General features: G+C 40.1%; 1 protein-coding gene across 1 annotated transcript in view; it reads left to right on the forward strand.

The window, feature by feature from the left end:
* The first annotated feature begins 7,826 nt into the window (after positions 1-7,826).
* The window catches only part of usp43b (ubiquitin specific peptidase 43b), a 69,061-nt gene continuing 61,963 nt past the window's right edge, over positions 7,827-14,924 (forward strand). Inside the window, exon 1 of the mRNA XM_044331596.1 lies at positions 7,827-8,791. Coding sequence (XP_044187531.1) covers positions 8,165-8,791 — 627 coding nt within the window. The 5' untranslated portion in view covers positions 7,827-8,164. The remainder of the gene's footprint in view (positions 8,792-14,924) is intronic.

Below are 14,924 nucleotides of genomic sequence, written 5' to 3' on the forward strand. Positions count from 1 at the left end.
GAATGAGACTCAGTGGTCAATGAAACATCCTGCAATTCAAGACAACAACTGTGGTGGACTGACGCACAAATTACAATAATTTCACTGATGTCATTTATAATTAAAGGATCAGCTGTACCAAAGCCTACCACATAATGATTCTGGGCCACCTCTGTGTTTTTCACTCATGGATCCTTTACTGAGCCCCCTTTAACGTTTGCAGCAAAGTTTCCATGAGTAGTAATATTCTACCGTCATTCTCTTCTAAATGCTGCCCTCTGCAGGGCAGAAGTGCTTTGAATCTCTGGGTGGAAGCAGCGTACTCTTGAATTGATGTGAATAAAAGGGGACAGTGTTTTTTGGTCATGCGTCCTATTCAAAGATTAATGTTGCATAGATGGGGCTCTAAAGGGCATTTTGAATTGTGGTTTTGTGCCTTTCATGTTTGTCATAATTCACCCTGCAAAGATGCCACCCTGGAGGTCGGCCGCAGAGTGTAACTGAAGACTCTTTCATCCAAGGTGCCACAGGTCGTTTATGTCTAAGAGAGAATTATGACTATTTTTTCCTCATTTGTCATCACAGCAAAGCTTGGGGTACACGGTCATGAATGTGTCTCCACCCACACAACTGGGTGGTCTGCCAAGCTGAATGTGACCCCAATAAAGACCTTTGTGCTGAGCAGCTCTGAACAGTGCCTGCTCTGGCATGAACCTCACTTTTGTTGAGGTGTCAAGGGGCACTGATTCACGACACATTATGCAAAACACAAAGGAACAAATAGATGGCCTGTTTTCTATTGAAATGTACCGCAAAGCCATCAGCTGACTTTTATTGTGTCAAATGTCACTTTATTGTGATTTTTTTTGTTCTGGAATGAAGATGGAAATTTTCTTTGGGTTTTGTGTTGTCAGTTTAAATCAGTATAAACTATATGATAAACAATCAAAACTTGAATGTGTCCAATTGTTTCTTTTTAAAAACATTCCCCTGCAAGTCATTTGATGTTTATTGCAAGTTGCATCAGTCTTTTTATATTGCAAATCTCAGTAAATTCAATTTAGAATTTCCATTTATTCATTCACTATAGGAAGTGAATTTTAACACACTGTAACACACAGCTGACCTGGTCGATGTAGAGAGTGCAGGCAATGGATCAGCCATGTGTATCATGATATTATACATAAACACCTGAGCCATTAAGACAATGTGACTTTCTCTCTGTTTAGAATCCAAAATGTAATATTATCCTAATCATATGATAGGATCTCTGTGTGTGGTGACTTCTAGACCCATTGAAAGCCCATTCTGTAAACCACTCCACCATACTATCTATATTCACATCACATCATGGTTCATTCACATCACATGATGTATATCTGAGAATGTATACACCTTCGACAGGTTGCCAGTTTATCACAACTAATGTACACAGACAAACACATTTTCAAGCATATACATATACAGTACATGTAGGGATATATATGTGAATTAATATTTATTTATTAAGATTTCAGAGATAAGATTTAAACATTGTATTTGCAAAAAAGAACAGGCTTCACATTTGTCACAGTAGTCATAGAAGGAAAAGCACGGGTGTTACTAATAACATTAGCAATGGCTCTGTTCCAGGCAGTCATGACAGTGTGACAGTTAACCAGCACGCACAACACCAGGACCCTGAAAATACAGCAGCTAAATTGAATTCAGCCATCATTAATTTTATTATTTACACCTGTGCTTTTTATTTAGTGACATGAGAAAATGTCTTTTGTGAAAAATGGCTAATGACGAAGAGGTTTTAATCTTATATAAGCTACTAATGGCAGCATTGGGTTTAGGGTGTGTCAAATTGGGCTAATTAAAAACAGGTACTGATGTTCAATTAGTGCTGAAATGGGAACGCTGACCAGTTAGAAAAATATTATCTTACATACACATACAAATGTCTACAGTATCTGTGCTAATTTCAAGTAAAATAGATACATTGTTTTTTTGCTTTTTAGTGGCTTTAAAAATTATGTCAGACTGGCAGCTGACAAACCAGTGTTGACGTTTCTTTTCTCCCACAACATAGCTTTACAACAACCTACAATAGTTGGTTATAGCTTCAAAACATATCTAGTTGTGTAATATCTATGGTTGTGACATTCCCACCCCCCCAGTTCACACAAGAAAAAACAAATAAATGTCTGAAAGAAAAATGTGCATTTATTTTTTTTTCTGCTCTCTCATCATGTTAATTGTTTTGCGACCCCTCAGATTTATCTTGTGTAGTCCCTTAAGAGGCTGTGACCTGCGGTTTGGGAGCCACTGCTTTAGTTTATTTCATTAGAGATGATGTCAGATGAAAGATGAAAGAAGACTTTGTATTGCAAATGAAAGCATTGTTTTTGAGGTGAAAAAGACTCCTGCAAGTCGAAATTGTTCATATTAGTACGGCATTAACATAAATCACTTAAAGCTATTGAATATTCAAAGCCAAACATTCATTAACATGCCATGAAGTTACTAAAAAAAGAACATAGCCTGTATAACAGTCAGCTAAAACTATCATGCTGGTTTGCATTATTTCCAGACAGAATCCTTCCCAGCTGAAAGCCAGCTTGTCTAACGAGTTCACACTGCATCCCTGAGGCTGTATCTGATGAACTAGATGCAGGGATCATGTAATGTGAGAAATATCTTTATATATACAGTATATATATATATGCAGTGCCAGTCAAAAGTTTGGACACACTTTCTCATTCAAGTGAATGTGAAAATGTGTCCAAACTGATACTGCATATTTATATATCATTTTATACAAACTTAGACTGGAAAATGACCAGTAGAGCTTAATGGCTTTCTTGTCAACTGAAAGTGAATGTAAGAGGTTGTTACCCTGCAGCTGTAAGTTCACAAATGCACCAAAAGAATTAATATAGTTATTAAGTACATACACATACAAAGGCAGATGCTGACTTGCTGATCAGACCAATAGTTATGTTTCCTGGGTTGCAAGAGGCTATCCTGGAATTGAAGTGCTATATGAAGTCTCAAAAAAGACTTCCAGTATGCTAAGCCACTGGTAATATGAACATGCTATTCAAGCTTGATGTTTTCTCACTAAAATTTTATGTGAGGGACAGTGAAAACAATACTTTCTGGAAGCACCTATGGCAGTGAGATGTGTTTGGATTACCTCCCTTTCATCCTTGCAGATTAGCTCAAGTTCAGCCAACTTGGATGGTGTGCATCAGATCAGCTATCATCATCATCCAATCATTTTTTTAAAGGAATTCAACACCAGGCTTTGGTTGAGCTGCTAAGGGACTCTTAAAGTATTGTTCTGAAGACACTCCAGTGTTGATTTTATGTATGTTTATAAGGCCACTGACCTGTAAAGTGTTGAAGGAGGAATGGAAAGCTCTGCATGGAAAGTGGAAAATCCTGATTTGACACCACTGGCTGACTGTGATCAAGGGGGCAACATGATTGTGAATTCCAACCAATACTGAGCAGCAGAATAACAGTCTATCTGTATGAGCAGTATGTACGGTATTAATAGAAAATGAAATCCTCTTTCCTGAATAATCTCTGAGCTGAGAAAGGTTGTCCCAGGACAACAACATAACAACGTTGCTGTGCTTATGAAATCAGTACAATAGATATATAGAATGTAGTTTGCATTTTGTGGCTGTTACAGACAGTGTGAATTGTATTTTTTGTAGGGACAGCTCAGGTGCAGGAGCAAGTGCATGGTTAAAGTACTAGCCAGATCAATGTGTGCTGTTGTTTATGAGAGATGCTCATATACTGTGACTGTCCTGTAACTGTAAGTATCGACTTTCTGTCAGTATGATCTTCAATATTACCACAATCTATTAAATATGAATTTGTTGTTTTGTCTCATCTCGCTGTTTCCTATAAAACAGACATAGTGGATATAATGTCAAATTTATAACTAACCAGTAGAGGGAGCTATAATACAATTCATTTGAAGTTGCAGCTTGTCTGCTGTAGTACTGTATGTTTTCTATTTATGACAGTATATGTGTATTCTTTAAATTTAGAAAAGCCAGTTTTCCTAAACTAAGCTATAACTGATGGGTTTTTTTGTATTAAACAGTGCATTTTTTGACGAATGGAAACATTAATGACTGACAGCTTTCAGTCCAATAAGAGCATGATTCTCTTCATCTGACTTTTTGCAGTTCATCCTTCAGTTCTTCATTCAGTGTGCAGATACTGGTCCATGTTATAATTCTTTGTAGATCATGTTAATAATTACAACAACTTCCTCAAAATAAAAAATTCTCTATCTATTTAAATGCACACACAAACAGCCAGCACCTGTCTTTTTTGCAGCCAAGAATAATGGTAAATTCATGTGTTTACTGCTGGAACAGCACAGAGCATGCTTCCAGTTTGAGATTGACAGCTGTTGCCACCACCTGAGATAGCAAGAGAATAATGAGGGAGGAGAGGAGAGATAAACCTACTTGGGGATTTTAACACAAAAAAAAATTAATATTCATGATTAGACTGCAGGCCTGTGTGACAGGAATAAAATGCATTTCTGTTGTAGTGGTGGTAAATGTGCACTGGTTGGGTTCCTTTCTGCATGTTTGGGTCTCCTGCTGTAACTGATAACAGTTCAGATAGTGTGAAAATAGGACTGGTTGTGGATGAAATAGGGCATGAATAGAAATAGAACTGTAGCCTTGGCTCCAAAGTCTCAGGAGAGACTTGCTGTGTCAGTTGCCTCGTGTGTGCTGTTGAGCCGGTGGCCGTCTATTCTCTGTCCAGGTGCGTGTGCGTTTTTGCTCGTGTGTGGGAGATCCTGCCCAGCACTCAAAAGCTCCTGGAGTCCATGAGAAAGCATAAGGCCTCTGCCAACTGCATTAAAATTAAAGGCATTGACAAGGAATGTGTTATTGCCAGCTCAGATGGGGCCTGCATAATCTGGGACCCGGTGGAAGCCAGAACTCGCCCACTCAACCCCTTCTGTTTCTTTTCTGCTGAAACAAAGTCACATCACAGGAACGGTTAAATCAATTTAGTTCTAATGAAGGCGATCGTGTTGTTAGACCTTGGGAAACTTTTGTAGAACAACGCATTTAGTCAGGGCTGTAAAAATACACAAAGCAGTATTGATTTCTCTCCTGGGGCATGCTGTTTCCTCACTCTGTCTGTCTATGTAGGCATTTTGTGAGGAGTCAGATGGAGCTGGATAACACTGATCAGCACTGTCCACAACACCTCACAAATGTATGTCATTAGTGTAGGAAGCAGAGAGCTAAGGCTGCAATTATTACTGTCATTATGGATTAATCAGCCAATTATTTTCTCGATTAATCTATCCATCTGTTAAATGTCTTGTTTTGTCCAACAAACAGTCCAAAACCAAAAGATATTCAGTACACTATCATGTATGACTAACAAAAGTATTAAATCATCACATGTGAGAAGCTGAAACCAGCTATTTTTTTTGGCACTTCTGCTTAAATAAATGACTAAAATGATTATTCTTTTATGAAAATAGTTGGAAATTAATTGCCCGAGGATCGATTAATCAACATCGCAGCTCTACAGAGACGTGTGAAAAACATTCACTATCTTTAAAAATCAGGAAAAAAATGCCTAAACTTTCATTCTGCTTTACTACAAAACCTACAAAACAATGTGATGTGCACAGTGTACATTCTTGCCTCTGGTCATATTTTACTGAAGAAAGGCAGCCACGGCAGGGCTCACAGTGATAGCGCATTGTTCTTTCAGCTAAGGGAGTGTTTGTTCCCGGAGCGGATGGCATATATGACTCAAGCGACCAGATGGTCTCTGTTGCCTGCTTCATTTTTGGGGATGACATTTCCTTCTTTGCAGGGAAGAGCGTCACGGGCAAATTACCTCTCTCTCCTTTTATAGGCATAACGTCACTTAACTATTAGGCAACAATGCAGCAAAAGTGATCTAATCGTGTGTGTGTATATAATAATAATAATGATCATGATAATAATAATAAAACTTGAACCAGAACTGTTCTGCAGCGCTCTGAATGAAACACACCTTGCTGCCTCTTTAATTTGTATTATCTTAACTTTGAGATTTGAGACATTAATGTTCAAAGGACTGCACTTTGTATGAGAAGCACATCAAAGACAATAAAATATAGGCCACATAAACATGGAGAGGGAAAAACAAATCCACTTAACTGCATTTCTTTACTATGCATCATCTTCCCTTTTCATAGAGAGGGAAGAACACATTATATGGATTTAGATTTCAGTCTTAGCAATGCGAGAAATCAACTTTGCAAGAGAGAAATTAAAAAGCACCTGCCTTTTAAAGAATCGTTCTAAAAATAACAATCGAGAGAGGAGGCCGAAACAAGGAGACAACTGCCAAACACCGAGGTGATTGTTGCTCAGCCACAGACTCTCAAACATGCACAGCACTGTATGATAGATGACAGCAGCTCAGAGGTGCCCCTGGGTCATTACTGCAAAAGTTTAAAAATCGTATGCTTCATCGATGCTAGTCTTTTGGAGTAGAAGGATGGAAATACTCCAATCTGTGGCTTTTTGGCAGTTTTTATCACACTTTCTTGCTCCTATAGGCAGGTGAGGAATTCAAAGAGTTGACATAACATGTCAGGGGAGGACCACTAGCTCCACTTGCAGACTTGCATTCGGTATGCGGTGATTGTGTCAGAGAGGTCAGTACACTTTACCTCTGCAGTGTTGGTTCACATGCACAGGTAACATGCTTGGCTCATTGCGTGCAAGAGAAAAGATTGTTATTTGCTTCTTTTTGGTGACATCAGAGTGTTGGGAAAAGAGTATTGTTGGAAGTTGTGAGTGCAGTGAGTTCTTCTAGGCTATTTGAGTTACACTTGAGTTTATTCTCTCTTGAAATTCAGCCTGCTGCTTCCCAACAACAACAACAGCAACAACAACAACAGGTCCTCCACACAATCACAAGCAGCACTCTGAGGAGAAGCAGAGTAGGAGGCTCTTCTTGGCTCACTCTTCAGGTTGCATTAGCAGTGAGGGGGAGAGTCAGTCGTAATGCTTTTGCTCACCATTGCAATAAATCTGCAGTTTTTAGTGTTAGCAAGAAAACCTTGTGTGAATAAACATATCTGTGTGGTGAGCAAATGAGATAAGCAGAGCCGCCCTTGCATACTTCATGGCCTTGGAATGAAGGTAATAAGCCAGGACACTGTAACCTGTGTGAAATGCCCTCCAAGGCTTAGTTAATGAATTTCCTTTGTAGGCTGCTGGGGTCACACACACATATTCACACAAGAAATGCTCGCTTGCCGTTTTTTTTATTCTGAAGTGATCAAAATTGACACTGCCCATAGAGCAGAAAAGTGACTGACAGAATTCTTTGACATGAAAACCCCTGGTAGCTGATGTCTCTTCACAGTGGGAAATCACTTCTGTCAAAAAATATCATAGCAGATTTTTGAGATTTTCTGAAGGTACCAGAGGGTAAAGGGATTCCCCCATAAAAGAGGCATTGATGAAAGATGCGAGCACAGCCTTTCAAACAGAAAATCATTTTATGTAGTCAAATATAAGTCAAATAATATACTATTAAAGATTATAAATGAAACATGAGCTTTGTACGTTTTTGATTTTCATCATAAAGTAACCAGCATCAAACTTTTGGCCTATTTATGACCTAAAATGTGATATACATATTGAGTTTATACAGGCCTAATTTATCCTACTGATCTGTGGAAAGTTGTCAGTGCCAACAACATGGATCCAGACTGTACCCTGCTCTCTTATCTCCCACATGTGCTAGAATGTGGGAGGAGGCAGCCACACAATCACAAGCCTTTTCCAGGCGAACTTGGGAGCGATGGGAGGGGAGCGCGCAGTGCTGCAGCTGGACGGCGGAGCGGCTCGTGTGGTGCCGGGCATGACGAGATGCTGCCTGTCACAGCGGTGTCGGAGTGATAATGAACGCCTTCAGTAAGTGCTGGGATGGATGAGGAAGGTTTGCTGTCAGCGCAGGGTGGAATAACAGTGTGCCGTTGTGCCTCCTGGCTCCGCGATGGTGTCACCTCTGGGCGCTTTTCCCTCTGCTATCCGGACAGGGGACACTGGCGGAGAAGTGGCACACCGGCATCGGAATTTACACAATTATCAGTCTCAGAATAGACAGGCGAGGGAGTAGAGGAGCTGTCATGGAAAGACAGAGCAGAGTCAAGGAGGAAATGCCGACATTGAAGGAGGAGAAGCGCAAAGAGAAGAAGCCGAAATCTGGGAAGCTTTTCCGAAAGAAATCGTTAAAGTCTGTAGGGAGTTTTATGAACAAAATCATCAAAACTTTGGGCACTTTCACCCACTTTGGAGACGCTGACGCGCAGGACGCGGAGGACGACGACGGGGGGTTTCGGAATGGCGCACCTTGCACCCTCAGCGCCAGCTCAGGAATTATCAAAGAGGATGTACAGGTGGCGTGGGATCGGATGGTGAAAAACACTCAGAGCACGTCTTCATCTCTGTGCACCGGCAGAGAGAAACTACTTTACCAATACGGAGACAAAGTCCCAGGTGTTCTGGGGCTGAAAAACCACGGGAACACGTGTTTTATGAACGCCGTGGTCCAGTGTTTGAGCAACACCGATCTGCTCGCAGAGTACCTGGGGCTGGAGCGGTACAAGCTGGACCTGAGTGAGACCAGAATAAACGGGCTGGTGAAAAGTGATGAGACGAGGCTTGCCAAGGGAGAAGTCACGGAGAAGTTGGCATCACTTGTCAGGGCTCTGTGGACTCTGGAGTACACACCGCAGCTGTCTGTGGACTTCAAGGTACGCAGAATTCACTCAAAGTCCCCAAAACACAGACCACAGGTGGATATGAGCTCAGTATGAGTGCACATTAGATAGTAGGGTAGGTTCAGTGAAAGATAAGGGCAATTAAAGGACAGGTTCACAATTTTTCAAGTCTGTCTTAAAACAATACTCAGGTACCCAAATGAACATTGAAACATGTTTTTCTTGCTGTAATCATTCCTCCTGTTCATACTGACCATTAGGCCTACAGGATCCCTTCATGATGCACTTACAATGAAAGTGATGGGGGCCAAAATTCACAAACCTCCTTCTGTGCAAAAATGTATTTAAAAGTTTATCTGAAACTAATATGAAGCTTCAGTCATCCAAATCAAGCAATATCTTTCAGTGTTACAGTCTTTTTAGAGCCAAAGTCCCTCTTTTTGTTACTACACTTCCACCCCAGTTCAACAGGGAAACACTGTCCGAAGACACACAAACAGGGAATTTGATGTTAAAAAGACTGTAAATGTGGCAGATATCCACTTGATATGACTAACTCAGACTGCTGAAGCCTCATATAAGCTTCAGATAAACTTTTAAACGCATTTTTGCACAAAATGACTGTGGACACACTGTGGATTTTGGGTCCACATTTGAATAATTTTAATAGCCCGTGTGAACCTGAGGAATGATTACAGTGAGGAAAACCTCTGTCAGTGTTCATATGGACACCTGACTGTCGTTTTAAGATTGTGAACCTGACCTTATCAACGTCTACTCTTACTGTATTAGTTCTTTGGTAATAAGAACAGTTAATGCTCAAGTGCAGAGTGTCAAGTCAAACATAATCACATGTTATGCAGACAGCAGTATGCCATAATAACCACTATGAAGTGCAGGGAGTAGCCTGAATGTAATGCTCAGACAAAAGGAAGTGTCATGAGTGTTACATCATTTGTTATAATTGCCAACAGTACAGCAACCATTCTCTTACCACAGGCAAAAACAAGCGTACAGCCTTGTGACTTCAATGTTTTCCTGCCAGGTGATAATGAGGCTGCTGCTCGGTGTCACCGGAGTCTGAGCGCCAGGGTCAAGTGCTGTGTTAAGAGTTTTTCCACTAGAACACACCTGCGTTACAACACTAAAAACTTGAGCGATAAATAAAAGGGAAATCATTTTAGCTGCTGTTGTGATGTGAATTATGTTGGAGATGTTTTACTGGAGCACTCTCCACTTAAGATCTCCCTTCCCCTGAGAATCAGGAGCTGTGACTATCAGGAGACCCTCAGGCTTTCCTCCTCTGCCCACGCTGAAGATAGAAGGGGGGGAAAAAGCAACCATACTTTATCTGCCTGCAGCTCTTTGCTCTGGATTTCTCTGAGCCATAGTTCAAGGCAAGAAGTAGATAATATGGTGCAGCGAATAAAGACACCCCACAATGGATCTATTCTTGGAAATGCTAATTACTCTGTAAGAAAAGGGTATAAGTATGACTACTGGAGTGTCTTGACCCCTACTGTGTAGATGTAAGGGTGCTCTCATGTAAATCAAAGGTTTACCTGAGAGCCAGTGAAGTGTTTTGCAGTTTTGCAGCATCAACAGTCACTGACACAGAGAATCAATTTTAACATTTTCCCATCTGTTGTGCTCTTCGATAAACTCTGCTACCCCTGTTAAAATAAATTCCCTCAGCCAGAATTCCTGCTGCCAATAAATCCCCAATTCCACACTTTCATTTCCCTCTTATCTCATGGGAATCTGATCAGACATTTTTGGGACAACAATCAGGGAACAGCATGGAAACATCTTGCCAAGATTAAAAGACAGATTCAAAGAAAACAACTCCCTCTTGTATGTGATGCTTCCTGTGTTTGAGCACACACACACACACACACACACACACACACACACACACACACACACACACACACACACACACAGACCCACACACACACTGCCCTGCCTCTTGGCTGTGGTTTGAGACCATAGGAGGCCCAGAGTTCATGCAGCTTAGGCCTTCTGAAATTGCCTGTTGAGTAATACCATGGCTGCCTGGAGGGAGGCATTATAAAATAATCAGATAGCTCTCAGGCTTGTGGCTGAGAGGCAAAATTAACTCCCAGTTGCAGGAAGTCCAGACAGCACAAAGCATTTATAAACAATCCTCCAAAAAAGATTAGTCTTTATTTAAATGGATAAATCAATCAAGTGTTTTCGTACGTTGATTATCACTTATTGCAGGCTTCTGTAAGTCAGGTGTATTGCCATAAGGGCACTGGTTAGGTGCAGCTGAAGCATCCATATTGAAAGCACTTAAAAGGACTACCAATAGTACCCATCTTCCCATCACATGAATTTTGATAAGATATGATAAAAGGGTAGGTGTTGAAAGGGATTCTTTTTTTTTTGACAATTACCCTTTCAACAGGATGTACACCATGCTGCACTTTTTAGTTTAAATGAATAATGCTGTTCATGTACACCACACCTGTGAATGTAGATATATCCTCATTTGATCAAAAGAAAAGGTTCCAAAGTTAATAAATCAGGAGTGGGCTCCTCACTGGTCAGTTGTCTGCAGAGTCCCGGTCAGGAGCGAAAAACACACTAAAAACGTCCTGCTGAATGCCTGGCGCTCTGCCACATACCAGTACCACCTGGCCTGCAGGACAAGAGAGGCGAAAGGAGGAAAGCAGCTTTTCTTAATGTTCACTTAAGTATCGTAATGCTGCTTTGTGATATCTGATAATGTCAATGTGTCCAGACGTGTCTCTGGCATTAAACCGGGCTTAGACTACGCAAGTTTTAAAATCCTTGCCGATTTTGAAATCGGGTAGCATCACGCACACTTCATAGATGTTCTCCACTCTAATCTCAAATATGCACATTCTACAGGATTTGAAAATAATGGCATATCGCACACTACATGATGGTATTGAGATTATCGTGCGAGAAGGAGCAATGCACCACCTCACATGATCTCATGGGGAAGCAGATGGAGACTGATATAGTGCAACAAGTTGCTTTAGTCAAGCTCTTCTCTTTTTCCATATGGTTATGATATGTCTTAGAAGATATGTTATATAGGCAGTCGTGTTCTTGCCTCATATCATCAAGCCTATCCTCCATCTCACCTGTCCAAAGCACCCGTATAACGGCTTGTTGTTGTTTCTTCACGGTCGCCATTATAAAAGTCCTCTCATTCACTTCCGTCTCCTTGTAGACTTGTCTCTCTCATTGGCTATTGTGGTCCTGCTCAGAAAGTAGTGACGTAATCATCCAAATTTTAAATCCTAAATATCAAACATGTTTGAAATTATTGGGGTGGCCCCAATGAATCTGCAAGCAGTTCTGGAGGTTTAAAGTTGGATCTGTAAACCCCTCACATTACCAGATAATCTGGGCCGAACATCGGTACCTACCAAGTTCCCAGACCAGATTTCTCCTCTAAATGTCAGGAGGGGTGAATCGAGGATAAATCAGCCCAAAACTCCTGTAGTGTGATCCCAGCCTTACAGTTGAAGGGTTGAGTTTCTTCAACCTGCTCTGGAAGCAGATGTGGGCTTTTGATCTGGACAGTTCTCGTGCATTTTCTGAATCCCCCCTGGCAGGATGGTGTGTTTGCACAGAGGGGCCTGGACAGGGACAGGGCCGAAACTCAAACAGTTACTCAACAGACAATTTATCAGTTTCCATAACATGAGAGGCGTAGGAAAGAAGGGAGTAAGGGTAAGCAGGCAAGATGACTGAACAGGAATGTGGTCATCCCCTCGGTGAATATTTATGGGTCTATTTAGGAAGCTAAATATATGTTGTGATGACCTCATCTTGGTGAAAGTGGGCTTTGCTTGCAGGTATGTGTCAATGTTTGTAGTCTCCATGTTGATTTTGAATGATTATCTATGTTGCTGGTTACAGTAAATAAGGATGCAGGTGTAGATCAGTGATTCCCAACCAGGGTTACTTGTAATTGAGAGTATCTGAAAAATAGTTAGCAAGCTAGCAGAAAAGTCTAAATAGTAAGCTAGCTAAAAGTAATGAATAAACGGTTTAAAAGAGATAGTTATAAGTAATTCATAAATAATTTAAAAAGTTTGCTGGCATTAAAAATATTGGATAAATCATTGAAATTGTAACCAAAAGTAATGGATAGATGGTTGAAATAGTAAGCTAAAGGTAATGGAGTTAACATAGTTGAAAGTAATGGATAAATAATTGGAATAGTTAACTAAAAGTAATGGATGAATGGTTGATAGTTAAAAGTAATGGTTGAGATAGTTAGCCAAAAGTAATTAATAAACAGTTGAGATAGTTAGATAAAAGTAATGGAGAAGTGGTTGAAATGTCTCACTTTTACCATTAGTAGTAGCCTACAAATGCAAACTTGACCAAACGAGCCTTAACACTGACAGTTAAATTGTGTGAAAGAAATGTACTACAATATCCACCTTTATATAGTTAAGAACATCATAATATAATGTTAAAAACATCCAGTTTAAAATCAATTCAAATGAACACTTTTGGAGCATGATGAGTGCTGATGATGCACTTGAGTTAATTGGGCTGTGGGAGTTTGTCTGAGAAAAAGAGTGGGAACTACTGATGTAGAGGATAGATCTCTTTTAGTTAGATGGTTGAGTGAATATTTACCAGAAAAAAACACACACGTTGCCAACTGGCCAGTGGCCAATCTGCCAGAAAGCAATAAAAAACATACAACCTTTTCCACAACCTCAATTATATCACTGAGACAATTGCCACCTTCAAAAGGCTGATGGTAATTACTGTTATTACTTTGCTGTAATGACTAGCTGCACAACAGCTTTAGGTTAGTACATGTCCATGGCTCCCATGGTTAATATCATAGCATTTATGCAAAGTATTCCTGAATGTTTAAAGAGCATCGATTTTAAAAAGATCTGCTGTACTACATTGAATGTTATCTAATCAGTCTTCTTTAAAAACATTTGTAATGTTAAGTGTGATAGTTCTTAAATTTGACAATGAAGAGGCCATATTATACAGTATATGGTGTTAGCCACGACATTTAGAGATTACACATGATTAAGTTTGTAAATATCTTATTCTGAAATTCAAGGCAAACATAAGACCTCCCACAATCAGAGGTGTGTCACCCATATGAGCAACGTTTAGAGTGCAGTGAACATTCGCTGAAAAATGCAGTTTTAATACGTTGATGCCTATCTGCTGTTTTGACATGCTCTTTATGTAATAACATTGTTGCTCAACAAAGACGCATAGCTGTCCAGTTTTATCGGCTAAAAACAGTAGCTCTCTATTGGTTAACATTTCATATTTTGTTACAATCTTATTCTTTAAATGATTGTAAGAATCCTGTTTCACATGACAACACTCATATATTTTAAACTTTGAGATCTATGAGATAAAGGAAGCTTCACTTTCACTTTCAAGACAAGATCAGAAGAGAAGATTAGAGAACTTTATCGCTCTGCCAAGACTCCGCCAGCAGTTTTTCTCTGTTTATGAATTTTTATGTTCACTTTTTGCTCTTGTCGGTAACTACATCTCAGTAACTACTTTGAAATGCATTCCTGGCTCCACGTCTAGTCAGTTATCAATCTGGTCATACCAAACAGCTATCTTTTATTAAATGATTTGAAGGGAAAGTTGACTTGAGTATACTTTTTTTTAAAGATCTGCTCTTTCCTTGTCATTCAGAGAACTACACGCAATTACGCTGTGCAGCTGCATTGTAACATTCAGTTACATGCTTTACTCAAGGACACTTAAAGGACCAGTGTGTAGGATTTAGTGACATCTAGCAGTGAGGTTGCAGATTGCAGCTAACTGGATACCCCTCCCCTTCCAAGCGTGTAGGAGAATCTACAGTGGCCGCAAATAATGTGAAAGGCCCTCTCTAGAGCCAGTGTTTGGTTTGTCTGTCCTGGGCTACTATAGAAACATGGCAGTGCAACATGGCAGGCTCCATGGGAGGACTAGCTCTCTATGTAGATAAAAGTCTCATTCTTATTTTCTTGGCGTTATACACTAAGTAAAACATACTTATATTATATTCCATTTCTGCCAAGTCTGTTCCTCCTGATGCCACAAAATTTTACACACTGCACCTTTAAGTGCTGGCTCTTAAAGGACCAGACAGTGTGTTTTCTTTTTGGGACTG

The sequence above is a fragment of the Thunnus albacares genome, chromosome 17 (assembly GCF_914725855.1).
Source record: "Thunnus albacares chromosome 17, fThuAlb1.1, whole genome shotgun sequence".
NCBI lineage: Eukaryota > Metazoa > Chordata > Actinopteri > Scombriformes > Scombridae > Thunnus > Thunnus albacares.